This window comes from Takifugu flavidus, chromosome 16, assembly GCF_003711565.1.
Source record: "Takifugu flavidus isolate HTHZ2018 chromosome 16, ASM371156v2, whole genome shotgun sequence".
NCBI classification, from domain to species: domain Eukaryota; kingdom Metazoa; phylum Chordata; class Actinopteri; order Tetraodontiformes; family Tetraodontidae; genus Takifugu; species Takifugu flavidus.
In genome coordinates this window covers 5,174,137-5,201,516 of record NC_079535.1, presented here as the reverse complement: position 1 = coordinate 5,201,516, position 27,380 = coordinate 5,174,137, and the positions used below count along the sequence as shown (strand labels likewise).

The window sequence follows — 27,380 nt, the reverse complement described above, 5'->3', positions numbered from 1 at the left end:
GCAAATTGATCCTGCAGTTGCCTCCAGTGGACCATCAGCCACCCTCTTCAGTACAAAGGAAAAATATACTGTCCAAACACTGAGGCTCTCACCAAGGAACAGTGTCTGAAGCAGATGAGACAGTAATGCAATATTGTTACTTTTAATATGCTTATCCCTGTGGCCTGTTCTGCCCTTTGAGTTCCACTGCAAGTTTTACATCTTATTTCATAGTTGTATCAAGGTTTCATTGGGGTTTGATTTGTTTCTTTGACAATTTCAGCTTTATAAATGCTTAAATGTGAATGCCATTTTGTTCACAATTGTACATACATATTCTCTTTGTTATAAATTAAAAGTTTTACAAAAATAATTCTATCATTTTTGGGTCCGGGTGGGATTCGAACTTCTGTCTTTCCTTCTCTTCTTCTTCTTCCCCTTTTTTCCCCTTTTTTCCCTTCTTCCCCATCTTATACAGACTACTGTTCCCCAGCTTTGGCGCAGTCGGTAGAGCATCAGACTTTTAATCTGAGGGTCCAGGGTTCAAGTCCCTGTTCGGGCGCTACTTTTATTCCTATTTTCGTTTTGTGAGTTTTTCTGCAAAGTTTGAAAGTAATTAATCTGCTTCTTTTATGAACGTCGCTTTTTCATAGAAATTCCATCGCAACGTAATATCTAATGAAAAAATGATTCATACCCAAAGCTTTACTTTTAAATCTTAAATAGGAAATGATTAACGTCTACCAATTCGTTTGATAATAGTCCTTCATATTTTAAAGGAAGTTGTATTTTTGGCACTGACAAGTTACCATCATATATATTTTTAAATTGGTTGGTTTCCAGTTTGTTCCGCACTTTGCTTTGAAAACATTGAAATTATGGCGGAAGTCCACTTTCTTACGCTGAATGGCCACGCCAGCCGTCAATTTTGAATTTTTGAGTGATTCATTGGTCAATCAGACTTGAATTTTGGGTTTGAGGGCGGTTCAGAAGTGTAATAAGAGCGAGCCAGACTCTACTGGAGGAAAATATAGCGTTTATTTGTGTGATTGGCCTCTTCGCTGACGGAAACTCGATAAGGGCGGAGTCGAACTGCCTTGGCGGCCATATTGAATAATGTTGACAGTTTTCTGTTGGAACCTCTAAGATTTTGTTCTTGCGAACTTATGTATGGTGCAGAACTGTGCTCTTTTTTCAGATGACTTCCATCGTTTTTGCTACACATTTTATAAGTCAGCATAAACCGAGAGATGGACGAAGATGAACGCCAAAGGAAACTACAGGCTGGAAGAGCTAAGGTTTGTTGCTAACATGGAATGCATGCTAAATTGGCATGCTAGCAGTTAACACTAGCCAACTCTTTTGTCGTAAATGTCTGTTTCCATGGCAAAATTTAACAATTTCCAGGATGTTTTGTTGTTGTTCGTTGAATGTTTGGCCTTTCACCACAGGCAGTCGTTACTTTATATCCCGAAAACGTGAGACAGGTTTCTCTATTACTTGTTATTCTGCACCAGGTTTCAAATTTCTTATTTCTAAGTGAGGAGCAGTTTCACCGTTTCTAATCTGGTTTACTCACCAAGTCATACTTGAAAATACAGCATTTTTTGTTAAAGATGACAAATCACTACAGAAGAAAACTTTGTCCTCTTCAAGAAAAGTTGTCCTCTTAAATGTTTAGAAAGGTATAATGAGCGCCAAATATGTGTCGCGTTCATTTGTTGCACCCTTTGATATTCAGCGCAATCGCTTTCTAAGAGTGCAAAACATCGATAAAATCACAGCACTTTAGCGTTCATTTGCAAAAGATGGATCAAATGGAAAACAAATTCTTTTTTGCGTTCAGATTTGTGTAGAACAAATTCAACGAACTGCTGTGGGTGCAGTATTAAAATGTACATATTCCTTACGACAGAAACTGGTCCACATGCCACGAAGCCAGTCGGTAAGTAATATTGGAGGTGACCAGCACCAGAATTTCCAAACGCCACTCTGGTTATTGTCATATTCCTTTTCTTGCTTTCTTTTGGGTTTCTCTGGGTGATCCACGACTCTTTTCCTTTGGTTTGCCGTGCCAGTTATACACCATCAGGTGGTGCAATGAGCCTGTTTCCTTCATTGAGGTTTAGACGGTTGCTGGATGCCTCAGATCAATGCTGTTGCCATGGTACCGAATGCTGTCACAGGCAAGGTGCTCCAAACTTGGGCTTTATTGTAATGCCCATGTTGGGAACAACAGGAGTGAGGGAACACACGAATAGGGTTCAGCAGGCCAGTAACGTTGCTGCAGCTACCCTCCGTCACACTGTCAGTTGTTCAGAAGCAGCCTTGGGCAAAACGCAAGTCATCTACCTAATGGATCTTTTTGTGATGTGTTTTGTGGCAGACGAATGTGACGAAGACACATGATAGGTGGGGTTTTATGTGATAAGAACAAAGGCAGGGCTTAAATGCATCACATGTGTTTGGGAATAGCTTTAAGGGTTAGGATTGATGTCAAGAAAATGGCATTTTTCAGATTCATTCAACAGCTAAATGCAAGTCTTTGTGCACAAGTATACATGTGCTGTCATGCACATTTGTGTCAACATTCAACAAGTAGGTCTCCAAGGCCATGTAATCTCAAATTGAATTGAGGATGCACACACAAAGCTGTCTCCTCCTCTCCATCTGAACCAGTCTCCACCCTCTTTCCCTGGTTCAGCCACATGCTATCCCCCATCTAGTGTTTTAAACCTCTCCTCTCTGAACGTGGGCTGTTTTCGTTTGATAGTAATGCATCAGTGCATACATACTGCAAAACGTATATCTGCTGGTCATTTTAAAAGCTGCTTGGATACGGAAGCATTGACCGTCTTGGCAGGAGGTCGATGTTTGTTTTCATGTGGTTCCTGATCATGACGTGAGCTGCTGAATTTAATCTTTGCTGCTTCAAGGGAACAGCCCGGCTGAGAGTGATGGCGACTAAAAGGAATGTGTTGTCAAAGAAATGACCTGAGATGGATGTACACCATGTCTTTCCCTCCGGAATGCATGTTAAATATTACGATTTGATGCTCTTTTTTCCATTGTGGAGGAACTTTTGATTCGTAGCCTTTTTTGTCATCATTTTCTTTATCATCAGGAGTAGATGCTCTAACATGCTTCTGTGATGAGTTTGATGATCTGACTGTTTTACTATCCTTTTTGTTTCCTGTAGTTTTGCAATGTGCTTTTCATGTGGCAGTTAAGAGGCAGTGCAGTCTGGGTGTCACAGATGTGAACTTCTCATGGGTTTAATGCTGCTCCCTGAAGATTTTAGAATCTTTCTTTCCGTCACCTCATTTGAACCTGGATACTTCTGCCTGGTGGAGGCTATTTTTGGGTGTGAGTTTGGGATTTCTTCCTGCTTCACTGGGCATAGTCTTGTTGCACAATTACTCATCGAATTAAGGGCTCTCAGTCTTTTTTCCCTTCAGCAGAGTCTTGTCATTCTGCAGATTGATTTTTACTTTGAGTTTGGTTTCATTAAGTTGTCCCAGTTTGTTTACGGAGCGAAAACTAAAAAACTGTTCCCGTAACAGAGATCTGGACTGTGACCTGAATTCACTTTTGACTCCAGAGCTTCGTCATGCTTGTAGTATGGTGTTGTTCTGCGATCCTTACCTATGTGTCCATCTACGTCTCACTGTCATTCCTGCGCAGCTTGCTAGCTTCCAGCAGAAGCGGGCAAAAGGCGACGTCGCGGGGGCGTCGAAAAAGACGCAGAAGAGGAAGGGCCAGGCTGTCAAGCAAATTCACAGCACAACGCAAGACTGCCCCGTAAAGTCCGATTTGTGTCAGACTGGTGACGCAAATCTGAACAAGACCAACAATGAGGTATGCATGCAAAATATTAGGATCCTTAGTAATTCATAGTTAAAAACCTTGTTTGTTTATTAGCGATTGCAGGTCACTTTTGTGCTTATCTAATTCCATTTGCTCAGATGAGGGAGTAGTGAGTGTGCCCTGCACCCTTTCTGAGCATATATTTAAAAAATGGGTCACTAAACATTACATATCCTGTAGGGCGAGTTGTCATAGTAACCTGACCAGCATTAACTGCCGCTGCATTGACTGCCCGATTTCTGTTTAAAGAAAGAATTTGTTTTTGTCATATTTCCACAATGCAAAGTCGTTAAATTCTAGATTGTTGAATGTGTTTCAACCTTTAGGAATCAAAGGAGCCAAAGACACTGGAGCAGCAGCACCCACAGCAGAGTGACCAGACCCCCACCATGGAGAAAGGTCCATCCCTCCTAGAAGCTTTTGGTGGAGGGGAGTTGGTTGCATTAACTGGAAAAGAGCAACTTAAGGTATCCTAATTCCTTGTAATCAAACATCTTTTTGTTTGTTTTGAAGATTCTAATATCTGATTATGGGAAAGGGGGATTTTCTTTACCCTGGCTTTGTTATATATATATATATTTATACAATTTTGCTTTTCTGTAATATATTGATGTTTGAATATTAAAAATGAATAGTTGTTAGTGTTTTGCGTACCATATTGACCTGTAGTTTTCGTATATTACAGCAATTGCAGCAGGCTGTAGAGAAACGTAATGAGATAATTGCAAGGCTTAGCTCCAACCTGCAGGAGGCTCTAGCTAGTAGAGATCAGGTCCAACTGGAGGCACAGTCCCTTGCTGGACAGATCATGGCTCTGCAGAGACAGCTCCAGCAGGTAAATGTCACTCTACATTAGATCTGTTTGGAAAGATTTAATATTGTGTCAAGATGTGCCCTAATTATTATTTTTGACTCTTTATATTGTTTAGACTAGTGTTGAATTTCTGCGCATCAAAAATCAATCGGAAACTGAAGGGTTCAATACCCATCAGCAGCATGACCAGGCTTCCAAAGCAGATCTCAGTCATAGGACGTCACCATCACTGGAATCGGCGAATGTTGAAACTACCGCTGAGTTAAGTGTTGAAAGTGTGGACAGTGAGACAGGAGCTCTTCTGCAGAGCTTGCGGACTCAGCTTGAAGAAGAAAGGCAGCGCAGCAAATGTGCATATGCTGATCTAGCAGTGGAGATCGAGAAACACCAACACGTACTCTCTTTACTGGAAGAGGAGAGGAAAGGCAGAGAAGAGGAACGAGAGGAAAGGGAGATGCAGCTTCAAGAGCTACGGACCCAGTTATCCTCAGTCCAAAATCAGTGCCTTGAATTACAGCAGGACAAAGCTGAGAAGGAGAAGCTGAACAGAGAAGTGCTGGAACTGAAGGAAAGGCTTCAGATGAAGGAAAATGCAGAAAGTAAATTGAATGCTGATGCTCCAGGTACTACTGCCCTTCAGTTTCAGGCTCTCGAGGAGGAAATGGAGATGCTCAAAGAAGAACACAGAAAGGAGGTGGAGAAAGTAAAGCAATTATTGAATGAAAGAGAGAAAGAATTGGAAGAGGTGATGGGACTGAAAGCCTCTAAAAACCAACAGAACCAAGCAAAGGCTGCTGTTGGCTGTGATGAGAAGTTTACAGCTGAAGTCAGACCGGATCAGGACAGCATGAATGTAACAACATCTGGAGATATCCTGATGGAGCGCTACCTGTCTTCGATACCTCTTGAACATCCAAACTCTGTGGCAATGAAAGCTTGGATCAGTGCAGTCAGTTGGACATCTCTGCAAACAACAGGTTTGAGACCTTGTTCTGTGCGTGTATGTTTCAACTGGCTATACTCTTAAATGATCTTTTGTCTTTCTTTTTTGCAGTTTTGAGCTCAATAGTGAAGTGCTTGGAGATGAACCCCTGTTGTCAATTTCAAATCGTTTCCCTGAAGAACATGAAACCTTCCACAACAGCCCGCATTTGTCTTTGCATATACCTGCATCTGATGTTTCCCATCCCCAGACTTCTGCACAATGGCTTCACAACTCCACTTCAGGGGATTTGGAAAGTAGCCAAGTGTCTGAGCAGCATTGTGAGGAGATGGACCTTGAAAAGGAGCTGTTGAATCAGCAGTGCGAAGAGCTTCGTGAAGAACTGTCTGTTAAAGACAGAGAGACAATTGTGTTAAGAGCGGAAATTATGAAGACTGCTGAAGAACTGGAGGAGGCTCGGAGCAGGTATATTTGGAGTATTTATTCTAGGATTATGAAGTACATATATTGTGTTCCGTATCTCTAAAATAATATGCAGCATATGATTAATAATTAGTCACTTGGAAAAAATTGTATGTGCTATTTTTACTTTTTTTTTAGGTGGGCCCAAGTAACAGATGAGCTGAGACAGACTCTTTGGGAACTGCAGGAGGAGAAGGAAAAGAGGAGACATGTCGAAGAGGAGATGATCTTAAGAATTCACGAACAAGATGACCTTAAGAATAAGCTTCATGCCTTAATCGAGGAAAAAGAAAATGCAGCGATATTGTCTGCCTCGACTTGTACTTTAGCAGAGGGCGAAGATGAGCTCATAGAAGAGCAACATAATACGAAGGAAATGGCACTGCCATCTGATCAAATGAAGAGCAAACTGCTGATTGTATCTGTGCAGGAAGCAGCGGAGGCTTCAGCATCTGCTAAAGATGGTCTGGATCACAGCAACGTCAGCCAGACACAAGCTCTACAGGTATACAAGTGTAGAAATGTACAATCTAGTTAGGCTAATCTCTACATTGTAGATGCATCTACCTTGATTTAAAGATAAAAATATGAGTCAAGTGATAGAATATATAAAATTATGCAGTTTAGCAATAATTAACGTATAACAAATGTAATATAATTTTCTTTCCTTTTCCCAGGTCCGCTGTGAATGTCTACAGTTAGAGCTTGAGGAGTCAAAAATGACTTGTAAATCCACAGCAGCATTATTAGAGGAAAGGACTAAAGAGCTGAATGAAGCATTAAAAGAGCTTGAAACAACTCGTGCTCAGGTTCAAACAATTCAAATGGAAATGGAAGGATTGCACGAAGAACTGGAGAAGAGCCTACACAGTTTAAACAATGCTGTCATGGAGAAGAGTGAGCTAGAATCACAGCTCGTCTCTTTGAGGGAGAACCTCGCCAACCTGGAATATGCCCAAACTCAAGCGCTGCAGGAGAAGGAGGAGCACATGAGAAGGGAAGCAGCGATGGATGAACGACTTAAAGAAATGGAACAGGTTATGGAGGAAGAGTTGGAACAATTTGAGCACCTGCTAAAAACCAAAGATGATGAGGTGAGATTTATAATTTTATTCATTTCAGTGCTACTTTCAAAAGGTTGAAATATACATAAGAATGTACATTTACAGTTGAGTGATGAGAGGGAGAAGTGGGAGGTAGAGAGACAAGAGAAGGAGAAGGAACTTGTTCATATGAAGCTTCACCAAGAGGAGCAGTTGAAGGAGAAGGAGGAAGAGATGAAGACTCTCCTGGAGAAACGGGTTTCATCTGTGAAGGAGGATATGGACAGGCTTGAGCTCTCTCTCCAACTAGAAATGAAAGACCTCACAATGAAACATCAACAGGAGGTGGGAGCTACAAACTGAACTGTCTGGTTTTACTTTTACCTCTAGAAGTTTGAAATTTGAATTTCATGAATTCCTAGATATCTGAGATCAATGCACGAATGGAGTCAGAACTTCTGAGGCAGCAGGCTGTTATGGAGGAAGAGCAGAGGAGACAAATTTCTCTAATCAAACAGGTATCCTATTGCGGGAAGTAACCTGTGCAAATGTCTTTCTATATTTATACACACCTTATTTATTTTTCACCTTGCCAATTACTCCTAATTCTGTCTTCCTTCAGGTGACTGAACGGGAACACGAGCGGATGATTTCAGAGCTTAATGCCAAGCACAGCGAGGAGTTGAGTGAGATGAAGGCAGAATTGCGAGAGAGTCTGGAGGCTGCCCACCTGGCTGAACTGCAGCAGCTACAGGTATGCTGCTGTATCTACCCGCGGACGTAGCTCAGAATGCAGAGAATTTGCAGCATAGTGAAATTTAGTTAGTGCCAGATGCATTCAATGCTAGAATTAAGTTTTTGTTTTTTTCAGAGGATAATAAAACAATTATTGATATTTTGATTAACTTTAGGAACAAAAGACCATGGAGCTTGAAGGTTTACATCAAAGTGTTTCTGCCATCCAGGTGTCTGGGCTGGAGCAATGGCAGGTATGCTTGAAAGGGAGCACGGATCCACTCTCTGGAGTTTAGGCTCCACTGGAAAATATATATTTATTATGATTATACATTTAAATTGATCGTGACCTCTTTTTTTTTTTCTTTCTTTTTTTTAAAACCCTATAGGCTATAAGGTTACAGCATGAAGGTGATGCAGAGAACAAGAACGGCTCTAACGCCTCCCAGAAAGAACTTGAAAGCACAAAAGCCTCCATATTGCTGACCAACCAAACTCTTACTGTGGCCCAAGCAGCTCAGTCACAAACCCAGCCAGTCCTGCAGGAGTCACAGAACAGGCTGGATGAACTTCAGACCTGTAACAGGGAGCAAATTCAGAAACTACAGGAGGAGCTGGAAAAGGCTTGGGCTGACCGAGATGTTGCTGTCCGTGAGTTGCTCTCATCACGCTCTGCATTCCAATGGGCTTTTTACTATTTGTTGATGTCTATGTTTATGTGCAGGGATGTTGATTTTTTTAGTCTTTTGTCAAATGTTTCTCAGGTGAACTGGAGGATTTGGTGTCAAGTCATAAGACAGCGCTTCTGCAAAAGGAGCAACAAGCAATCGAGCTAGAGGACAAAGGGAGGCAACTGCAGACAGAGGTGAGGACACCCAAAGATCACTTGGTGCATTTACATGCACGGCTAAATCAAGCTATGCTCAAAATTTGACTTTGGAATTTGGTCCTTGTCCCCATTTACATGGAGCAAGGAAAACAGGAACATGTCCTCCCCTGTCACGCTTCGTATTGATATTAATCTTTTCAGTGGGTTAATACAGCCCCCTTTTGTTTGGATCTATTACATCACGTCATAAACAACGGGAGTCAGGTGGTGGGTTGGTATTTCGAACAACAGGAAGATGAATAGTTGTACAGATTTGTTTATTTAGTGCATTATTTCTGCTTTACTTAACATGTGTCTTATCTGCACTATAATTAAAAGTCAAAGAACTAATTATTGCCTTAATCCAACTATAACTGGATAACTGTAGTACATGTAAACACATTAGTCCAAGTGATAACAGAGTTATCTGATTAAGACACCCAGAAATGTGAATGGAAATGGATTTCCACTAGAATGTGTACACCTTACTTGAGTTAAACTAGAGGACGCATGTACACATGCTCCATGTTTTGTATGACTCCAGAACAAAAACACCTCTCGAAAGTACCATGACCAGGAGGGGTGGCATGTATGTTATCTGCACAATAAGTAACTTTTACACTATGCATGAGAAAAATAAAGCTGTATGGTTTTTCATCTCTCTGTTCGAAATGTCTGTCTGCCACCTATTGTTCATCAGGAGGAAATGTTCCCCTCAGTTTTTCGATTTTCATTGTTCAACTGGACAAGGACTAAATTCTGACAAGACACCAATTGCACTTATTTCCTTTTGAATGCTTAATGAAAACATTTTTTACTTTTCTGAACTAGGTTTTACGTTTACAAGAAGAGAAGAAACTCCTGAAGCAGAGCTCTGAAGAAGAAGTTGGTCAGCTGTGGACCCAGCTGGAGAGCATGAGGGCTAACCGCCAAGAGTTGGGAGGTGAAATTATTTGCCATTAATCCTCACACATGTACTCGCACAGTCACCACTCTTATTATGGGAAAATACTTTATTGAAATGTACTAATGATTTTTCACCTATTCTTCTTTCTTTCTCACAGAGCTGAAAGAGCAACTGCTTGCTCGCTCATCTCGTGTTGAAGACCTTGAACTTTTAAAAGCGGATTTTAATGTTCAAAAACGGGAAATCAAAGAGCAGAATGAGGCTGAGCTTGAAAGCCTAAGGAGGTAAAACAAAATAGATCCAAAGTACTTATTCTCATAAATCTGCCTTGGTGGAAACACCCTGTGGACTTGCTTTACTTTCATTTTCTTTTAGGTATTTTGAGCAGCGATTACGCGTTTCAGAGGAGAACTACAGAGAGGAAATTGCTTTGCTCCAGCTGAGGCTGGTGGAAAGTGCCTTAGAAGAATCTGTGTTGAAAATCAGCGACGACAGGTATGGCAGTTGCCGGCATACAGAATTAATTCTGTAATTATTCTTTTATTTTAATTCTACATTTTTGATTTTTTGATTTTTTTTTATTTATTTATTTTAATTATTTTTTTCAGTTTAATATCCCATGGCCTACTTGAAGTGGAAAAAGACCACAGACATTCTGAGAGTGTTCTAAACAAAGAGAAACCCATGGTATGCATCCAACTTTAAGATCTATCATTTGAAGTAACATAAAAACATGGTAGTCCATAAAGTATGGTGTGGAAAGGCAATCAGAATTGTTGAGATTCAGAATCAGAATTGTTTCTCTTCTCAAATTCTCACAAAACTATTAAAAATCATAAAAATATTAAAGTGTCCTAAATGTAATATGTTATTCTGCCCAGGAAATGCTTTACACTCTCCAATTGGAGGAAAAACATGCATTGGAACTGGCAAATCTGCAATCATCTCTGACTCTATCCTTCAAAGAAGAGTTGGAACAGGTCAGATATAGTTTACTTGAAGATTATATTGGGGATTATTCACACTCAGTAGATTATTTGTGTTTATTGTGGATTAAGAGCAATTTTTATCACAGTTTAAACACTTGATCATTTACAGTTCTTGTGTATTGTGGATCACTTGTGTGTTAGGCACGCTCAAAACTTGCTGAGCACTACTATGACGAGCTGCAGGAAGTGAAGAGGCGACATGCATTAGACTTGGAGCAACTCAAAGCTAAACTTTCTGAACGTCACTTACAGGGTGTGTCATGAAAATATTTAAACAAATTATATTTGTTTTTCCTGATCCTGCCTAAATTTAGAAATCAAAATGATGTAATATTTTCCTTTGTAGAACTGACCAGAGTTCATCTTGAAGCTGCACAACAGATTGAGGTAAAACAAAGTCTTTCCAATTATCTGATAAACGTGTTTATTATTATAGTATAATATAATCTAACTATAAAAAAGCACTCCATTTCACACATATTGTGACTTACATCTGTAGTATAGTGTACTGTATATACAGGCAGTAGTAGTATAACAGGTAGTAGGTTGGTTTATGATCAGCATTACTTGGCTTTGTTCATTGACATATCAAAGGTTGAATTCCATCTGAAATCCAGACCATCACTAAAATTTAATCAAAAAATTTATTTAAAATCCATTCATAAATTTTTGAGGTATTTTGCTAACCAGCCTGCCACACAGACAAGCGGCAGTTGTCGTATGACCTCCTTGGCAGCGGTAGTAATCTGGTTATTTCAATTAGGTGGAGATGGAACAGAAGGTGTGGCATCACACTGAGGAGCTGCAGACCACAGCAGTTATCATCCACATCTTGGAGGACAGACTGAGGGACCTAAGTGAACAATATGAAGCAGATATACAAAGGAATGCCGAAAAGGTGCAAATGCATGCTTAAAATGCATGGATATGCGAAAGCTCAAATATCTTCTGATGGTTGAATAGAGTATTGCACCTACATTTATTTTATTTTTTTATTTTTTTTTAAAGAAAATATATTTATAAACTCACTAAAATAAGATGATTAGATAGGCCAATGCACCTTGTGATATGCTGGAATTTCAAACATGAATTCTTGATCATTTCTGCAGTTGAAACAAGAATTTTCTGGGGAGCTTGTTCTTCTCGAGGAAGCTTTAAAAGAGGAGAGGCAGGAGGAGATGAAGCGACTGACAGAGGAGCTCCAACAGAAGCATCAAGCTGAGCTGTCAGTCCTAAAGGCAGAACTTGAAAAAGAAATGAAAACTAAGACAACGGATCTTCAAATTACCCTTGAAAAGGAGAAAGAGAAATTGAGTTCTCTACAGACGGCTCTGGAGAATGATGAGAGTAAGAAATGCAAACTTATTTTATGTACCGTAGGCTATCATTTATACACTTCATCAGATCTTGAAATTTAGAAATTTGATACTTAAAAATGGTTTTGGCTTGTCTTCTGCGCATTTAACATGTTTAATTTAGGTCCAGAGGTTGTGATAATAAAGCAGAGACTGGAGGCCCAATATGATGGTGAGCTGAAAAAGGCAAAGACCTGCATGGCAACAGAAATTAAAGAGCTCAATGCTCTCCTCCTGGAGCAACATCAGGAGCAGCTTTGTCAGGCTCAAAAGAGGTGCGATAATAGTGAAGCCCAAGATCATTTCGTTTATTATGTTTAATTTTGTAATTTTTTTTTCTGGTTGTACAGGTTTCTCTTTTTCAATAGTGATACTGAAAAGCCTAAATCCTATCCTATTAAATCATTTTCTTTTTTTGTTCAGTTTCCAGGAGGAGAAAACAGAATTGGAGCAAAGCTTGGCACACAAATATGAAATGTGTCTGGTAGAGCTCAACAAAACCCACCAAACTGAACTAGAGCATCAGAGAGTAACACTTGTAAACAAGCACAAGGAAGAGCTAACGACGCTCCACGCCAAACACAATGCACAGCTAGAGTCTCTCGGTGCCAGTCACCGAGCTGAGCTTGCAGCTTTGGTTGTTAAACTTGAGTCCAAACACAACACTGAGCTTGTTGCTGTGGAAGCAGCTCTCAGCTCCAAAAGGAAGGAAGACCTGGAGAGTCTGGAGGCTGTTTTTCAGAAGACTACCAAGGCTCAGCTAGAAGCCGCCGAAGCAGAACTGGCTCACAAACACCAGGAAGAGAAGGATGAACTTGAAAAGAGAATGCTGGCTAATATGGACATTGTTGAGGCAACATACCTAAAAGAAGTCCAGGTAGGGTTACTAACTTTTAATTTGAGATTTTAACACATTCCTTTTGTTTTCATAAAATTTTCCTTTGTAATGCTTCTGTTATTTTAACTTCAGGCTCTGCGTGATGAAATGGTGCAGCTTAAAAACAAGTATCAGGAAGAGCTCGGTCGCCAGAAGTCAGAACATAGGCAGATAATTGAACGGCATACAGCAGAAAACCTGTCTCTCAAAGAAGCACTGAGGAAAGAACTGGCTCAAGTGCACATGGAGAAGTTTAGCGCCATGGCTGCTGAGCTCAGTTGCGTTCACAAGGTGAAAAATACACCAGTAACTCAATCATTTTTAGAGGCTTGATGGGGAAAAACTGTGACGTGCCTCTTGTGTTGTTTTGAATGCCTCCAACAGTACACTTTGATAAATTGTCCGTTGTTTCCATGGTGTGTTCCTATAGTCTGAGATGGTTGCTCAAAAGGAGGCCTTAGATACCGAACACTGCAGAGCTTTGGAGGCACTTAAAAATCAGGTACTACACTTGGTTGTGTCTTTTATTTATTTCTATAAAAGATGCAGACATATTATGTTAGTGTTATTTCCATAATTCTGTGTAATCTTGTTGGTTTGTAGCCTGATTGCTGACATAAATGAAATGTTGAATATAAGATAAGAACTATGCTCTGCATCCTTAATTAAATGGGTATTTCATTCATTTGCTTAAAGATGAAAAACAAATATTTTAACTTTAGAAATCTAGTATGATAAATGCTATATATTGCGGTAAATACAGTCTATTACTGCATTGTGGAATTTAGTTTATACTTATTTGCATTTAAAATATTGTGTTATATTCAAATTGTCAGGTTTTGGAACTAGAGCAGCAGCATGGCAACGCCCTTCAGGAGCTGTCGAAATCCTACAGTATTGAAAAGGAGCAACTTGTCAAACAGCATCAACTCCAATTACAGGTGTGTGTGTGTGTGTGTTTGTGGTGCACTGTGGAAAAAAGTATGTACTGTAGTCATATTGGCATTGAAAAAAAAAACATGTGGTCTTTGTTTCAGGAGCTGAGGAATGTTTCTGCAAGGGAATTGGAAGCATGTCGCAGAGAGCTTGAAGAGGAGTCCTCAAGGCAGCGCCAGCACTTCCTGGAAGAGGTGGAGCTCCTCAAGGTCCAATCAGAGGAGAGATTGCAAGACAGGATTATTCTGCTAAAGGTAAAATCATGTTTTGTGTGATTCAAACAGAATAGGCTTTAATATGTATAATGGACATACCGGTATTTACAAATGATCTCAGCTATAGTGATACAGTCATATAACATACATGTAATTATTTATTTGGAATTGTTTTTCTGTCCCCTCCTTTACTTTTGCTTGTTATGCCAGTGCATGTTTTACACATTATATAATGGCCGAGGATTACTGAGAGCATGAGTGTGTTCTGACATTCTAAGCTCCAGCTGCATCATTTCATTCGTAGGGATCGCTCTTTGTCTTGGATTCCGTCCCACTGGAGCTTTATTCAAACCAAATGTTTACATAATCCTACTAACATATATGGTGGAATATTCTTGTCAGTCTGTGTCCTCTGCTGACGGCTACATGTGTTTTTTTTAATCTGGCTAGTGGCTAAATGGGTGGATCTAAGCTTTTTATCCTCTGTAGATGCTTTTAAGGCCGAAGGTACCCCCCAGATATGAGGGCATTTGGCATGTGAAAAGTGCAAGCCAGTATTCTGCTGTCAGCCAGCGAGTCATGTTGTTTTTAGCGGCAAAAAAAAAAACTAGTTTATGATTCTGCAGAATTTTTAAAACGGCACTTAACATGTTTCTGTGAAGACGGAGTTCGAGGAGCAGAAGCAGGTGGAGATTGAAAACCTGCGGCGGAGCTTCACATCTGAACAGGAAGAGACGGAGCAGAGCTACACAGTCAAAATGAGCCATCTTACAGCCCAACTTCAGCAACTGGATGCTGTGGTCTCCCAGGTACTTGGCACACAACTGTGGGATAAATCATTAAAACAAACCGCTTCTTATATTCTTGAAGCTATGTGATTTGAAGATGTTTAATACAACAAAAGATGGATGGTTTATGTTTTCAATCTTACAATAAACTCTTTGAGACAATAAAATGTAGAATTAAATTCAGATATTTTAATTCCAAGCGGTTTAAAATAATTTGTTGAACAAAGATATGGTTTTTAGAATATTGTGATCCCATTTTTGTGATGGTGTTGTTTAACGTTTGGATTCTATTTGACATGTATTAATGTTAACTTATTTAGGAATATAAAATAAAAAGAACTTTAATAATAATCACTGACAATGGATGTGAATATAGTATGAATTGTATTCAGTTGTGCCTTTTTGTCACATTAAACATTAAAATTCCCCAAAATGTTTTTCCTTCCAAGGCACATGTTTGGCTTAGTAGTTAAAATTTAACACACAAGCTCCTCTTTGATAACCACATGAGTGGGTTTAAGAGGTTGGGAGGGTGTGTTGTCAGGGCAACTGCATTGTTTGATGCAGGCAGGTGGCGGTTGGGCGGGAGGGAAAGTAAAAGAGGGGGAAGATGTGTTGAGAGAAGACGAAGAGATGGAAGGTCTAAAGAAAAACCGTAATGAAGTTGATTCTGTATTGGTGAATCAGACATTGCTAATTTCAATTGCAGCTGTATTGTCAAACTCCTTTTTGGAGAAGCATGGATTTCTTTTTTTGGATTGCTCCAACTGATAAACTATATCAACTACTTCTTTATCCATTTTTTTTTTCTAGCTGAGGTCAGAGATTGGTTGTCTGCAGGAGGAATTAAAGGGGAAACGAGCAGAGATGGAAACTTTGGACACTCTCCTACAACGAAGGGAGCGAGAGAGTCAAGAGGGAGGCAACCTTCTAAAAATGCTCACTGATGATTTACAGAGTGTAAAACAGGAAAAGTAAGTGACATGATTTTTTTTTTTCAGTGTACATCGCTATATATCGGTTACGAGTGAACTCGTATCATTTAATCTAATTTGCTTCACATGATATGTGGATTACAACTAAATTTGATCTGTCACATGGAAACATAGAACATGGCACACTGCTTTTGAGCAAATACTAAATTTTAATAATTATTCTGTAATATTTTTTAGTGTGTATATTTGTTGTTTCATTCCTATTTATTTTCTAGACACAAGCTGGACCAGGCCAATGAAAAGTTTAGGAAGGTGTTGATTGAGATGATTCGCAGCACAATTGCAACTGAGGAGCTAATTGGCCATAAGCTGAATGCTAGAGCCGAATTGTGTGAAGAGAGCCAGGGGAGTTCAACAGGGAACAAAGATTCACCAGACTCAGGTTTGTTTCAGTAGGAGCTCTATTGTAAATTTGATTGTGTACAGTCATAATCATGGTAAAAAAATCCTCATGTACCGTACATAGCTAATTAAATGGTTGGATATCAGTAGTTCATTTAAAGATGTTTTTCTAGGTATTTTAGCTGCCGGCTCCTCTTCTGAAGACCCAGAGCTCACTCACCTGCTCTGTGAGAGTCTGCTGGTCTCTGACACTCAGATCAGTCCTGAGGGAGAGGAAGCAGCTCAAAGTGCCTGTGTCAGACTTCGTCAGACTGTTGAAACACTTCTGGATCTGCTCAATCAAGCTAACACACAGGTAAAGAATCATATATATCCTTATCAAATGTTCTGTTTTGTGATGCTGCCTCACACTGATATATTTTTAACATTTTTTGGTAGCTGGAGCAAACTCATCAAGTCCACCTTTCTCTTGAGGAGAAATTCTCCAAAGCTAAAGAAGACTCTGCTAAACTTCTTGAGCAACACAAGATCATCTTGGAACAACTTGATCAAGAAGCGAAACTAAAGAATGAACTTCAGCTGGAGCTCCACAAAGCAGAAGGTGAGCCCTGCGTCTTTCTTTGCCCTTTTTTAAATGTCATCATACTGTTACAGTATTAAATCTGCACCCTTAAGAGAAAAACTGTACATGTAAATGGTTGATTTTCACACGTTTCATATTCATGAAATCCTGTAAAGGACTGCTGGATGGCTATGTGGCAGAGAAAGCAATCCTTGAAGAGATGCTGCAGCAGAAGGAAACACAAGAGGAGAGTCTAGTAGAAGAACTGGAAGACCTGAAGATGAAGATGCACCAGATGCAGGGCCTGACTGCAGAGCTGGACAGTCTCAGGTCGAAGCATCAGCAGCTGGCAGAGGAGCATGCGGCACTTCTTCGTCAAAAGGACCATCTCTCTGCTGGCCTGGGGGAGCGGGAGAAGGGTAAGCAGAGCAAACACAAAATACTGAAGTCATATGCAAAATAAGTACATGAGATTTTAATGAGATTGACCACACCTTTATGTAATGTCTGTGCTCCTTAGGCCTTTGTCTCAGTTTAGATCCTGGTGCAGGTTTGTGTGTGTTTGCGTGCTGTGAGAGGGATAACACTGATTTATATCTGCTGTGCTTTCTGAGGTTGCTGTTATGGAATGTTGTGCTCAGTAAAATAATCAGATTTATACCTCAATTCAGAATGGAGAAAAAGTTTATTAGTAATGGGTGGATTAAACTCTTCAGACTGCTTGCATATCACATTTTAATGTTTTATATCAGCAAGATTGCCCTCACTCTCTTTTCTTTTTTCAAGCTCTCCTCAGAGAGACAGAACGTTTGGTTGAAGACAAGCTGGACCTGCAGCGGCAGTCAGAAAAAGACCAAAGCTCTTTGATGCAGCGCCTTAGAGCCCTGGAGAGAGACCTGGAAGAACAAGAAACCAAGGGCCTTGAAATGGAGCACCACCACAAGTCCCACACAGAAGACCTCAACCAACGTGTCCAAGCCCTTGAGAAACAGTTGAAACATGACCGGCAATTTATCGAGGTGAAGTTTGAATTTAAGATTACCTGATTATTTGTATAACACTTTACCCCTTTTATCATTCACCATCCTTAATTTAGAGGACATAACCCTTCTACAATGCTTTTGTCCATATAGGATCAGGCTGTGGAGCGAGAACATGAGAGAGATGAGTTCCAGCAAGAAATCACAAGGCTCGAGGCTCAACTAAGACAGCCCATTAATGTGGATAACAAAGGACACAGGGTGAGGCTCATTTGTTGGATATGAATGTTTATAGTCTATATAAAAGAGCAGTGTGCTTGTGCATTTGCAGCGTGCATGTATGGTTTGTTTTTTCATGAAAGTTTGGGTAAAAAAGTTAACAAGAGTGTGAATAGTGGTACTCAAAGAGGGTTTGGTGAAAGAATTTGAGTGAGAATCTGACTTTTGCCATGTTTTTATCCCATTGCTGAACGGATTGCTGTAGTTTGAGGACTTGGTTCTGCAGGTATGAAATCCATGTTTAGCATATTCTTGTAGTTCCTCCTTTTTTTTGCATGGTGTGTATTGTACCTCATCATTCATCCACAGTCATCCAAACATTAATTCCATCTATTTTGTTCATAATCATTCACCTTTTCTTGTCCATTTGCTTCTGTTTGATAGTTCATTTGCATCTCGGCTCTCTCTGGAATGGCTTAACTTTGTTTTGTACTGTAGTCGCTCTCCTCGAATGGCTTATTTATCTACACGTCATAGATTTTCTTGGGCAGATTGTTCTTAGTTTGCCAAAAATGTATGAACTGTTTCCCCCATCTACGTATACAGGTGGAAAGTTTACAAGCCATCATCAAAGATAAGACGGATGACTATGCCTCCTTACTTGCTGCCAATCAGCAAGCACAACGTGATCTTGCAGAGCGCAATGATGAGATAGACAAGCTTGCTGGCAGAATCAGAGAGCTTGAGCAAGCACTCCTTAACAGCACTGACAATAATCGATTAGCCAGCCAGTTGGAACAAGAGCTCCACAGAGTAAAACTGAGAGAACAAGAGCTCACACAGGTAAGAAATGCAGACTATGTTTCTAAAATCATGTGTTGTTATTAATAAAAGTGTCCACCCAAGCACCAAGTTTGACATGTCTATTAATTATTTGTTAGGATAAACAGGCCCTAGAGCAGCAGCAGCTGTCATACAGACTCCAGATTTCTGCCTTGCAGTCCAAACTTGATGAGACGAAACATTGTTACAATGACCACGCACGGGACCCCACGCAGGATCTCAGGAATGCTCTGGACACTGCTCAGCAGAATCTGTGCAGCAAGGAGCAAGAGGTCTGTAAAAAGTGTAAAATTTTGCAGTTCGGAATATATGTGCTAGTTTGAATGCATGAATGACTCTAAATTGTGCACAGACATACAAAGATATATATGAGATTTGACATTATTCACATGCATTAAAAAAAAGGTTCATTCAGGGACGGCTTGATGTTTTTAGATTAACAACATTTCTGTGGATTTTAGGTTGAGATTTTGCAAGGCCAACTGGACAACATGCAGAGGGATTTTAATATCAAAGAGGCTGAGCTAAAACACCTCACACTACAACTGGAGCTTGTGACCAATCAGAATGCTGCTCATATTAATGAGCTCCAGCAGGAGATCAGTGGACTGAAAGTAAGCTCTACTTTGTTTCCATCAAAATCCCAATGCTTTATTTCAGTGCTCAGTGAAATTTGACTTTACTTTTTTTGAACACCTAATCACAAAGCAATGTCCAAATGTTAAGCTGTTTGTTATGAAATGATGAATCCAAAACCTCAGTATTAAACTGTAGAAGGAATTATGATTAAAAATATAATAATAAAATAAAAATTTGAAGTTAACTTATAGCTGAGAGGCTCATAATTCATTTAGTGTTGCAGTGGTTTGATTTCAGACTGGTAAAAGAATTTCAGCCATGGATGTTCAGAAGCTGTTTGTTGAAATGGTGATATTGTGTTTTTCAAATTTATTTTAAATTGCAACTTGTACATGCATCTCTGAAGGACAAAGTTTCTGCTCTCCACATACTCGCTGAGGAAAAAGAGGAAGAATGTGTGGCGGATGCTCCTGAGGAAGAGACCCTTCCATCAGCATTACTTGAGGAGAAAAATCAAGAGATTGATCACCTCAGCAATGAGATCCAAAGACTGGAACAGGAGCTAGAAAACACCAGGGATGCCAAGGTTAGAGTTGGGCTGTCTTTATTTGTTGTGAACTAATTTGCCTGATTTAATTTTGACTTTCTGTCGAATTAGATCCTGGAGGCTGAGCTGGAGGATTTGCGTTCACAGGTGGAACACCTGAAGTCTGAAGTCAGTAGAGTGCGTGAGAACAAACAGGAAGAAGAAGAACGCCTACATGAGGTCATCAGTACACTGCAGGCAGAACTTGCCACATTAGGCCCCAACTTGCATGAAGTTAGTGACTCTCAGGACGGAGACAGCATCAATCCATCACTCGCTCCCAGCCCTGAACCTCACCACTGTACCATTCAGGAACAAGAGAGCAGTGGGGGCCCCAGCAGTCTGAAGCAAGAGCTGAGTCTTTCTCACTCAACTTCTACTCGGTCGCTTCAGTCCCGTCTCAAAGCGCTACAGACTCAGCTCGAAACTGCAGTGGCAGAGAAGGAAAGTCTGGAGCAACTACTTTTCAAACAGGAGGAAGATTATAGAGGACATGGGGAGGAGTTTGGAAAGAGGCTCAAAGCCGAGCGGGACAAGGTAGAAGAACTTCAAGTTCTCCTTTCTCTCAAAGAAACTGAAGTGGCAGAAGCCAAAGGATTGATAGAAGAAGAGAGGGAGAAGAGAAAACAAAGTGAAAAAGAGAGGGATGGATGCAAATCTCAAGAGGAAGAAGTGGATACTTTACATGAGAAGAATTCCCACCTTAGCTCTCTTATTTTAGAGCTCCAGAAGAATGAACAGGGGAATGTAAACATGATACAGGCTTTAAGAACAAAGGAGCAGGACACAAAAATAGAGATGGAAGTCCTCAGAGAAGCCAATATCACTCTTGAGAGACAAGTCCAGGAGATTAGAGCTGAGGTGACGGACATGGAGCAAATAGTGGCTGAGGAAAGGACAAAGATTGAGACTCTTGAGGCAGTGAAGGGAGAACTTTCTGCTGAAGGGGAGGTACTGAGGAGGAGGGAGGCACAACTCCAGGAGGAAACTGAAAAACTCAGGCAGGAAGTGTCTCTAATGAGAGTCTGTATCCAGGACCTGACAATTCAGCTCCAAGAGAAGGAAACCAGTCAAAACCAGGCTCAAAAAGATGTGCTGGTGAGTGTTGTTCTGAACGTAAAAGGTTTCATAATCACTACTAAATGTTGCCTAATGACAATTTTGTAGGAAAAATGTTAACAAGGATCGTAACCCTCTTAGGTATTATAAATAAAAAAGTTATTTAAAGTTAGGTTTCTATTCGTATAACTGTTGCACGTTTTCTGCAAAATACATCACTGTACTTCCTATAGGATATTTGTGCAAAGGAAAATCAGATTTGTTCTCTATGATCAAATAGATCTACTTCAGCCGTCCTTATAATTGGGGAAATGCCCCTTTTCTGCTAACGGCTGCTAACAGGACTACATCTGGTCATAGTTAGCTGCTAATACGTCATCCGCGTCGGTCTGGAGTCGGCTAAAACAAGCTAGCACAGGAATTACTCAACAGAGAGGAAGCAACAAGAGGAACTTCTTTGCCGTTTTGAAAGGTTTAGATTAGCTTTATTTTTCATGTTTTGATGTCATATTTCTACAGAAGTTGGTGAGAAGTGATTTCGGTTTTTAAAAGCATGACTTGAAAGTTGTACCGTTAGTTCAGGAAATCTAGCTGCTGTGGTTTAGTTGTGTCAAAGAGGCAGTCTGCTTGAACTGCAAAAATTGGATTCATAAGCAAAGTGAGCGTATATGGTTCCCCTACTGGTATCATTTTACAAAGCAAATCATATGTTGCCTTTGTGTAAGCATATGTTTTTATAGCACTTTTAATTCAAGAAAAAATGCAAATAAATGGGGGGATTGTGCATGTAAAGTTTGAGAAATGCTGGATTTTCTGGTGATGTATAGCTTTCTATCTTCTCAGACGCATGCTGAGGTGACTCTGGCTAAAGCTGATGCTGCCTTAAGACAAAAGGAGAATGAGCTGACCAGACTGCAGTCAGAGCATCTGGCTGTCAAAGGGGAGCGGACTGCAGTGAAAAATTGCCTGGTTACATTTACAGAAAGAGTCCAAAAGCTACTTGAGGAAGGACAGGTGGGAATATGAATGACCAGCAACATTTAACTCTCAGATTTCCTGCTGTGTTTACAGTTTAATATATTGGAACGTGAAATATTAATGCTACTTTTTCTTCTTAGTCTAAAGACCGTGCCTTGGTTGACCTTGAGACTATTAACCGGCAGCTGAAGGCAGAAAGCCAAAGTCTACAAGAAGAGTTGGCTGCTCGGGAAGAGGAATTATTGTGTCATAAAAGAGAATTGGAACAACTCAGACAACACCGTCACCAGCAGGAGAAGATTCATCACCAGCAGGATTATCAACAGAAAGGTGAGTATGGGATGATGGGGACATGAATTTATCACAGGAATAGCAGGGGCCGACAACCTGCCTTGAATATACCAGTAAACATGATGGAAAAAGTGATATATATGACCACAAAGTAATTATTACCTATTGCAAGAAACACTGTGGCTCTACTGAGGATACCTGCTTTATGTACCTCTAGTCTGGATCTATAAAAACACAAGAAATACTGTATCTGTAGGGGAGCGTTGACCTTGGCACATCTACAAAAGCTATCATTTGTTTATTGTTTTGTCAGAAATTCTTCACAGAGGTTTTGAGAACGTCCTCAGTGTCTCTCGTGAAGAAGCTTCTCTGAGCTCCCCAGAGGTTTTGAGAAGACTGGAAAGCTCTGAAGACAGAATCCCAGAATGCATCCACGCCTCTGTTCTGGGCTCTCGTCTCCCCGAGATCAGTGCCCTTAATAGCCCAGGTCTGGATCTTCCTCATGCAAAGACCTCTCCCAGAGTTGTGATGGAGACTCCGTGCTCCAGGACAATCACACCAGTCCCGGATCCACAGAGTACTAACTCACCCGGCTCTGTCTCATTGTCTGACAACTTCTCTGTGCTGGACTCACTGGACACTGACAGAGTATGTGATCTCTACACCTATGTACGTGCTCTTTGGGAAAGACTTTTATATATTGACATTTTCTATTTAATATCCTAGGTACGTGAAATGGAGGGGCTCGATACAACAGCACCTTCATCTCCTCTTGGTTCCACCTCTTCCTTGTCTGCACCTGAATGGGCCAGTGATGGTTATGGAAGCAGTAAGTCTGTACTGACTGTCGTAGTTTAGTGACTGAGAAAATGGGACTTAAGATCTCCAATAAAAACCTATGGAGCACAGTCAGACTTTTCTTCTTTGCCTTTTTTCCTCCTTCAGATGTGAGTTCAGAATTAGGAGCACGACTGCGAGTGGAGTTGGAACAGACTGAAAGGCTTGATGCCCAGTTTGTTGAATATCTACGTTGCAGAGGAATAAACCCAGCAGTTAACACGGACAGTGCTGCGGGTAGTATGAGCTACAGCGATGACCTTTTGTCACCTGAGCTTCAGGTAGATCGGTTTGTTTCTTTGCTGTAGTTTGGTCCGTTTGACAAGAAGACCTAAAGTGTGTTTTGTTTACCTTTCGACAGGGTCTTCTGAAGAAAGTTTATCAAGAAAGCTGCCGAATTCTCACGCTGTCCCAGCGTCGCGTTATAGCCCAGCCTCCCTTCTCAGACTTGAAAGTTGTCTCACTTGGCCAGATGGAGCATCAGGATTCTGAAGATGCCTCCGCCTCTCTAGACCACAGGGACAAATCCTCCACCAAGCGCCCCATGAGCTGGCAGCAGGAGAAGCGAGCCCTACAGGAGACGGTGATTGCTCTCAGGGAACTCCTCTGTCGAATGGCTCAGAGATACTCCGAGGTCAGTTTAGGAATTCTGTCATCTTGGGAAATTGAATTGAATTGCATATTTGTTGTAATTTGTATGTTTACAAATAACGTGATGGTTGGTTTTCCACCAGACTGATGGTGGTGATGGTTGGCAGAGAGATGAGCTCAGTCGACAGATTGAATCCCAACTTAGGACCGAGATGGAGGAGAGCCAGAAACAACTGAAATGTGCTCAGGACACTCAACAAGAACAAAAGAACCAAATACAATCTCTCAGGTACATTACTTACCATAGCCTTCAAGCTAACCTTGTCCATGGATTGACCTGAAATTGACAGTAAATAGGTCATAGAAAAAATGCAAAAAATATTTGAATCTGATTCCAATAATGTGCGAACTGTGCCATATCTTAGGACGGTTGTTGAAGAGGGGGAAGATTCTTTAAGGAGGGAACAGAACAGAGTGCAGGAACTTCAACAACAACTGGAACAAGAAAGAGCTGTGAGTCTTCGCAAGGAGAAAGCAGAGGAGGAAAGGAGAGGGGTAAGAACAAATATGAATAAACTCGGCAAAACACATACTCCTGTAGAGAAGGGCCTTTTGTCCTGCCCTCTAGCTGCATTTTTATGCTTCATTCAAGTTTTTGCTTGAAGTAATTTGTGTTTATAATCTCTCAAAGATGATTGTCTCTGTTCTCTTCTAACCTCAGGCTTGGCACACACATTCTGAACTGCAGAGGTCAGAGTTAATGGCTCTGAAGGGTCAGGTGGAACAGGAGAAGGTGGCCTGCAGCAACCTGAGACAGGAGCTTCAGATTGAACAGTCTCGCAGTGTTTTTCTAGAGAAACGTTTAGAAGACATCCAGAAGGAGCTGGAAAATGCCCATCAGCGTTACAGTCACCAGCAAGTAGTCAACGCACAAGAAAAGGCTCATCTCGAGCACCTTCTCGCTGAAGCTGAGTCACGCTTGGCCGATATTCACGCTAAACTCAGAGATGCTCACGGAAACTGGATGAACTTAGGGATCAATGCTCCAGGCAGGTGGATGAAGTCACCCGCAAACAAGAGAAAGATGCAACAAGAGACAGGAATTTCATCTCAGACCTGCGTGCCCAGCTAGAACAAGAGCGAAGACGGGGTGAAGAGCTGACAACAGAGGTGGATGGCTTGCAGGCTGAAATAATGCAAAGCAAAAGGAAACTTGAAGAGCAGGAAAAAGCATGGAGCAAAAAGCTGAAGAGAGAACAGGAAGCTACTGTCACACATCACGTAGCTTTGGAGGTTTTAAAGGAGCAGAAACAGGAAGTCAGTCATGCTTTAGATGTGGAGCAGGAACAGTCCAGACAGCAGAGGGCAGAGCTGGCTGAACTGAAAGAAAGATTACAGCTACTCAAGGAGAAGGAGAAGGAGAGGGAGGAGCAGTGGGAGAGGGAGAGGACAAAAGAGAGACAAGAGCAGATAGAGCGGGAGAGACGACAGCAGAGAATGAATAATAAACTGGTAAATTATCATCGACTTATTTCATTGTGTACTAAGCACCTATCCAAAAAGTAATCCTCTTTAGCTAAGATGTAGTGGCACAAAAGCTCACTCTCATGATGCTTTCTGCTTTTAGTGTGAGTTGGAGCTGTTAAGGCAGCAGGACCAGAAGCGCATGCAGACTCTCCAGTGCACCCTGGCAGAGCTGCAGAAAGAGGAGCGTGAGATGGCAGCACAGAGGCTGTGTGTGCAGACCCACACAGATGGGACGCAGCACAAAACCCAACAGGTACACAAGTAGTAAGGAACCAGAGAGAATATAAATGACGGCAGAACCAGGAGAACGTGATGATTGGTGTCGACTGTACAGCTTCTGGTTTCTACAGTCAAATGTGCATATTTTCCTCGCCATAGACGCCATCGCCCAAACTCGTGGAAAGGTTGGTGACGGAGAATTCGGACCTGACGGAGCGGGTGACATCACTGAGTCAGGAGAGGGCCACCTTTAAACACAGACTGGCCTACCTGGAGCGCCAGCTGCGGCGTGCAGAGTCCGCACTTACAAAGGTTACCACGGAAACTGAAAACAGGCCCGTCTGTGATGGGGCCAGCAACACCAAGGTTGGATGAAAACCTTTGTTGAAATATAAATCGAAACAGTTTTATTTCTCAGCTTTTAAAACCAAAAATGCCGATCCGTGAGGTGAACATGATTTCATTTCTTTGCAGGTGCAGCGTCTCTATGAGCGTTACCTGCGTGCAGAGAGTTTCAGGAAGGCTTTGGTGTACCAGAAGCGTTACCTGCTGCTGCTCTTGGGAGGCTTTCAGGAGTGCGAGCAGGCCACTTTGTGTCTGATTGCCACTATGGGGGTGCGTCCCTCTCCTCTGCTCTCCTCCCAGCGCAGGCCTCGCGTGCGCTTTAGGGCAGCTGTACGAGTTGTTATTGCTGTGTCAAGGTAGGGAGCGTACCAACATGTACAATGCATGAAGCAAATGTAAGCATTTGTGTGAATATGACTGATCACATGATGGTCTTCAGAATGAAGTTCTTGACCAGAAAATGGCATAAAGCCATCCGAAGGTTCTCTTCATCTGCAGCCGTCAATGGACACACTCCAGGTGAACGCGTTGTTTGAAACACGCACTATTTGAAAATGCGTGTTTTTTTAAATGCAAATGTCTTGCAGGACCTAAAGTTGAAGTTCTAAGACAACAACAGCCAAGAATGAATTCTGACTTCCCAACAAATAGAGACGGCATTGTTGATCTCAAAGAAACGGTGTTAGTTCATGTGCCGCCCACCAAATCACCTTTCAAGTTGCACAACAGGTTTGTGTTGCTGCTCTGACAAAATCAACTGTGGACCATGTGGTTGAAGACTTGACATTTCAACTTTTGTAATAGGTCATATTGCAGTCTGGCATCGGGGCCGTCTGCAGGAGCATCTCATGATCCAGAGCATTCGCTGACTGACTACATCCACCACCTGGAGAAAGTCCAGCAGCGACTGATGGGAGCCAGACAAGGTGAGTGTCAGAAATCATGTAGAAAATAATCAAAGGGGGTTTCTTGAGAGCAAAATTCAGTTTAAAACACAAAAGTCAGCAATTTAAAAAATGGTGTGAAAATGGAATTTAATGTGGTATCCCAGTTTAACGATACTGGAAATGTTTTCCCACTTGTCTGATGTGTAATCTGTATCTGACCAGATTCATCTGCTCTCCGGCGTGATCAGAAACCCTTTGACCACTGAAAGGCCATCTCCAGTTTCTGTCATTACAGTGCTGTGCTCACATGTAAAATGGAAAATACCACATGTTCAATGTGACTTTTAAAAAAAAAAAAAAATCGCATAACTTATTTTTTCGTTGTATTTTCTATTGTATTTTTCTACAATGTTCTCTGTACTATAGTTTCCTGAAGGCAACTTTTGCAAACGTCAAGAACAAATGCCTTTTGTTACTTTTGTGCCAGTGTGTGTAAATATGGCTGTGATCTTTGCGTGTCCACATTTGTACATGTTTTATAATTGAGTGTATAGTACAGTTCTGTATAAATGTAAACTGTTTCAGTTTCTACCATAAAGTTGATCAATATTTTAAATTTGTGCCAAACCAACAGTCTGTTTATTTTGTGTTCTCTATTAAAAAGGTCTTTTCGGCACAATCCTTTCAAATCTTTTCAGATTATTATAATGGGGATAATGGGGATAAAGATGTTATAAGTCCCTGAAAGTAAGAATGCCTTTC

At 41.0% G+C, this 27,380-nt stretch overlaps 1 protein-coding gene across 1 annotated transcript; it reads left to right on the top strand.

Annotated features, from left to right (window-relative positions):
* Nucleotides 1-1,026: 1,026 nt before the first annotated feature.
* pcnt (pericentrin) lies at nucleotides 1,027-27,245 on the top strand. Its single transcript, XM_057059486.1, is given in 63 exon segments — nucleotides 1,027-1,277; nucleotides 1,895-1,924; nucleotides 3,664-3,837; nucleotides 4,173-4,313; nucleotides 4,532-4,681; nucleotides 4,776-5,583; nucleotides 5,586-5,637; nucleotides 5,715-6,068; nucleotides 6,204-6,570; nucleotides 6,743-7,159; nucleotides 7,235-7,453; nucleotides 7,531-7,626; nucleotides 7,731-7,862; nucleotides 8,020-8,097; nucleotides 8,233-8,494; nucleotides 8,608-8,708; nucleotides 9,543-9,654; nucleotides 9,776-9,902; nucleotides 9,994-10,113; nucleotides 10,227-10,305; nucleotides 10,500-10,598; nucleotides 10,749-10,860; nucleotides 10,954-10,994; nucleotides 11,371-11,505; nucleotides 11,717-11,954; nucleotides 12,087-12,237; nucleotides 12,386-12,839; nucleotides 12,933-13,130; nucleotides 13,270-13,341; nucleotides 13,676-13,780; nucleotides 13,877-14,029; nucleotides 14,653-14,799; nucleotides 15,592-15,752; nucleotides 15,989-16,155; nucleotides 16,289-16,470; nucleotides 16,554-16,716; nucleotides 16,854-17,096; nucleotides 17,198-17,227; nucleotides 17,464-17,696; nucleotides 17,811-17,918; nucleotides 18,142-18,162; nucleotides 18,483-18,719; nucleotides 18,818-18,991; nucleotides 19,181-19,333; nucleotides 19,705-19,884; nucleotides 19,957-20,982; nucleotides 21,787-21,957; nucleotides 22,062-22,251; nucleotides 22,526-22,860; nucleotides 22,939-23,041; nucleotides 23,158-23,330; nucleotides 23,411-23,683; nucleotides 23,784-23,929; nucleotides 24,066-24,195; nucleotides 24,362-24,653; nucleotides 24,656-25,152; nucleotides 25,268-25,420; nucleotides 25,546-25,752; nucleotides 25,861-26,087; nucleotides 26,171-26,250; nucleotides 26,319-26,460; nucleotides 26,536-26,657; nucleotides 26,841-27,245. Coding segments are annotated over 63 exon segments (12,135 nt in total). The 5' UTR covers nucleotides 1,027-1,229; the 3' UTR covers nucleotides 26,885-27,245.
* The last annotated feature ends 135 nt before the right edge of the window (nucleotides 27,246-27,380 follow it).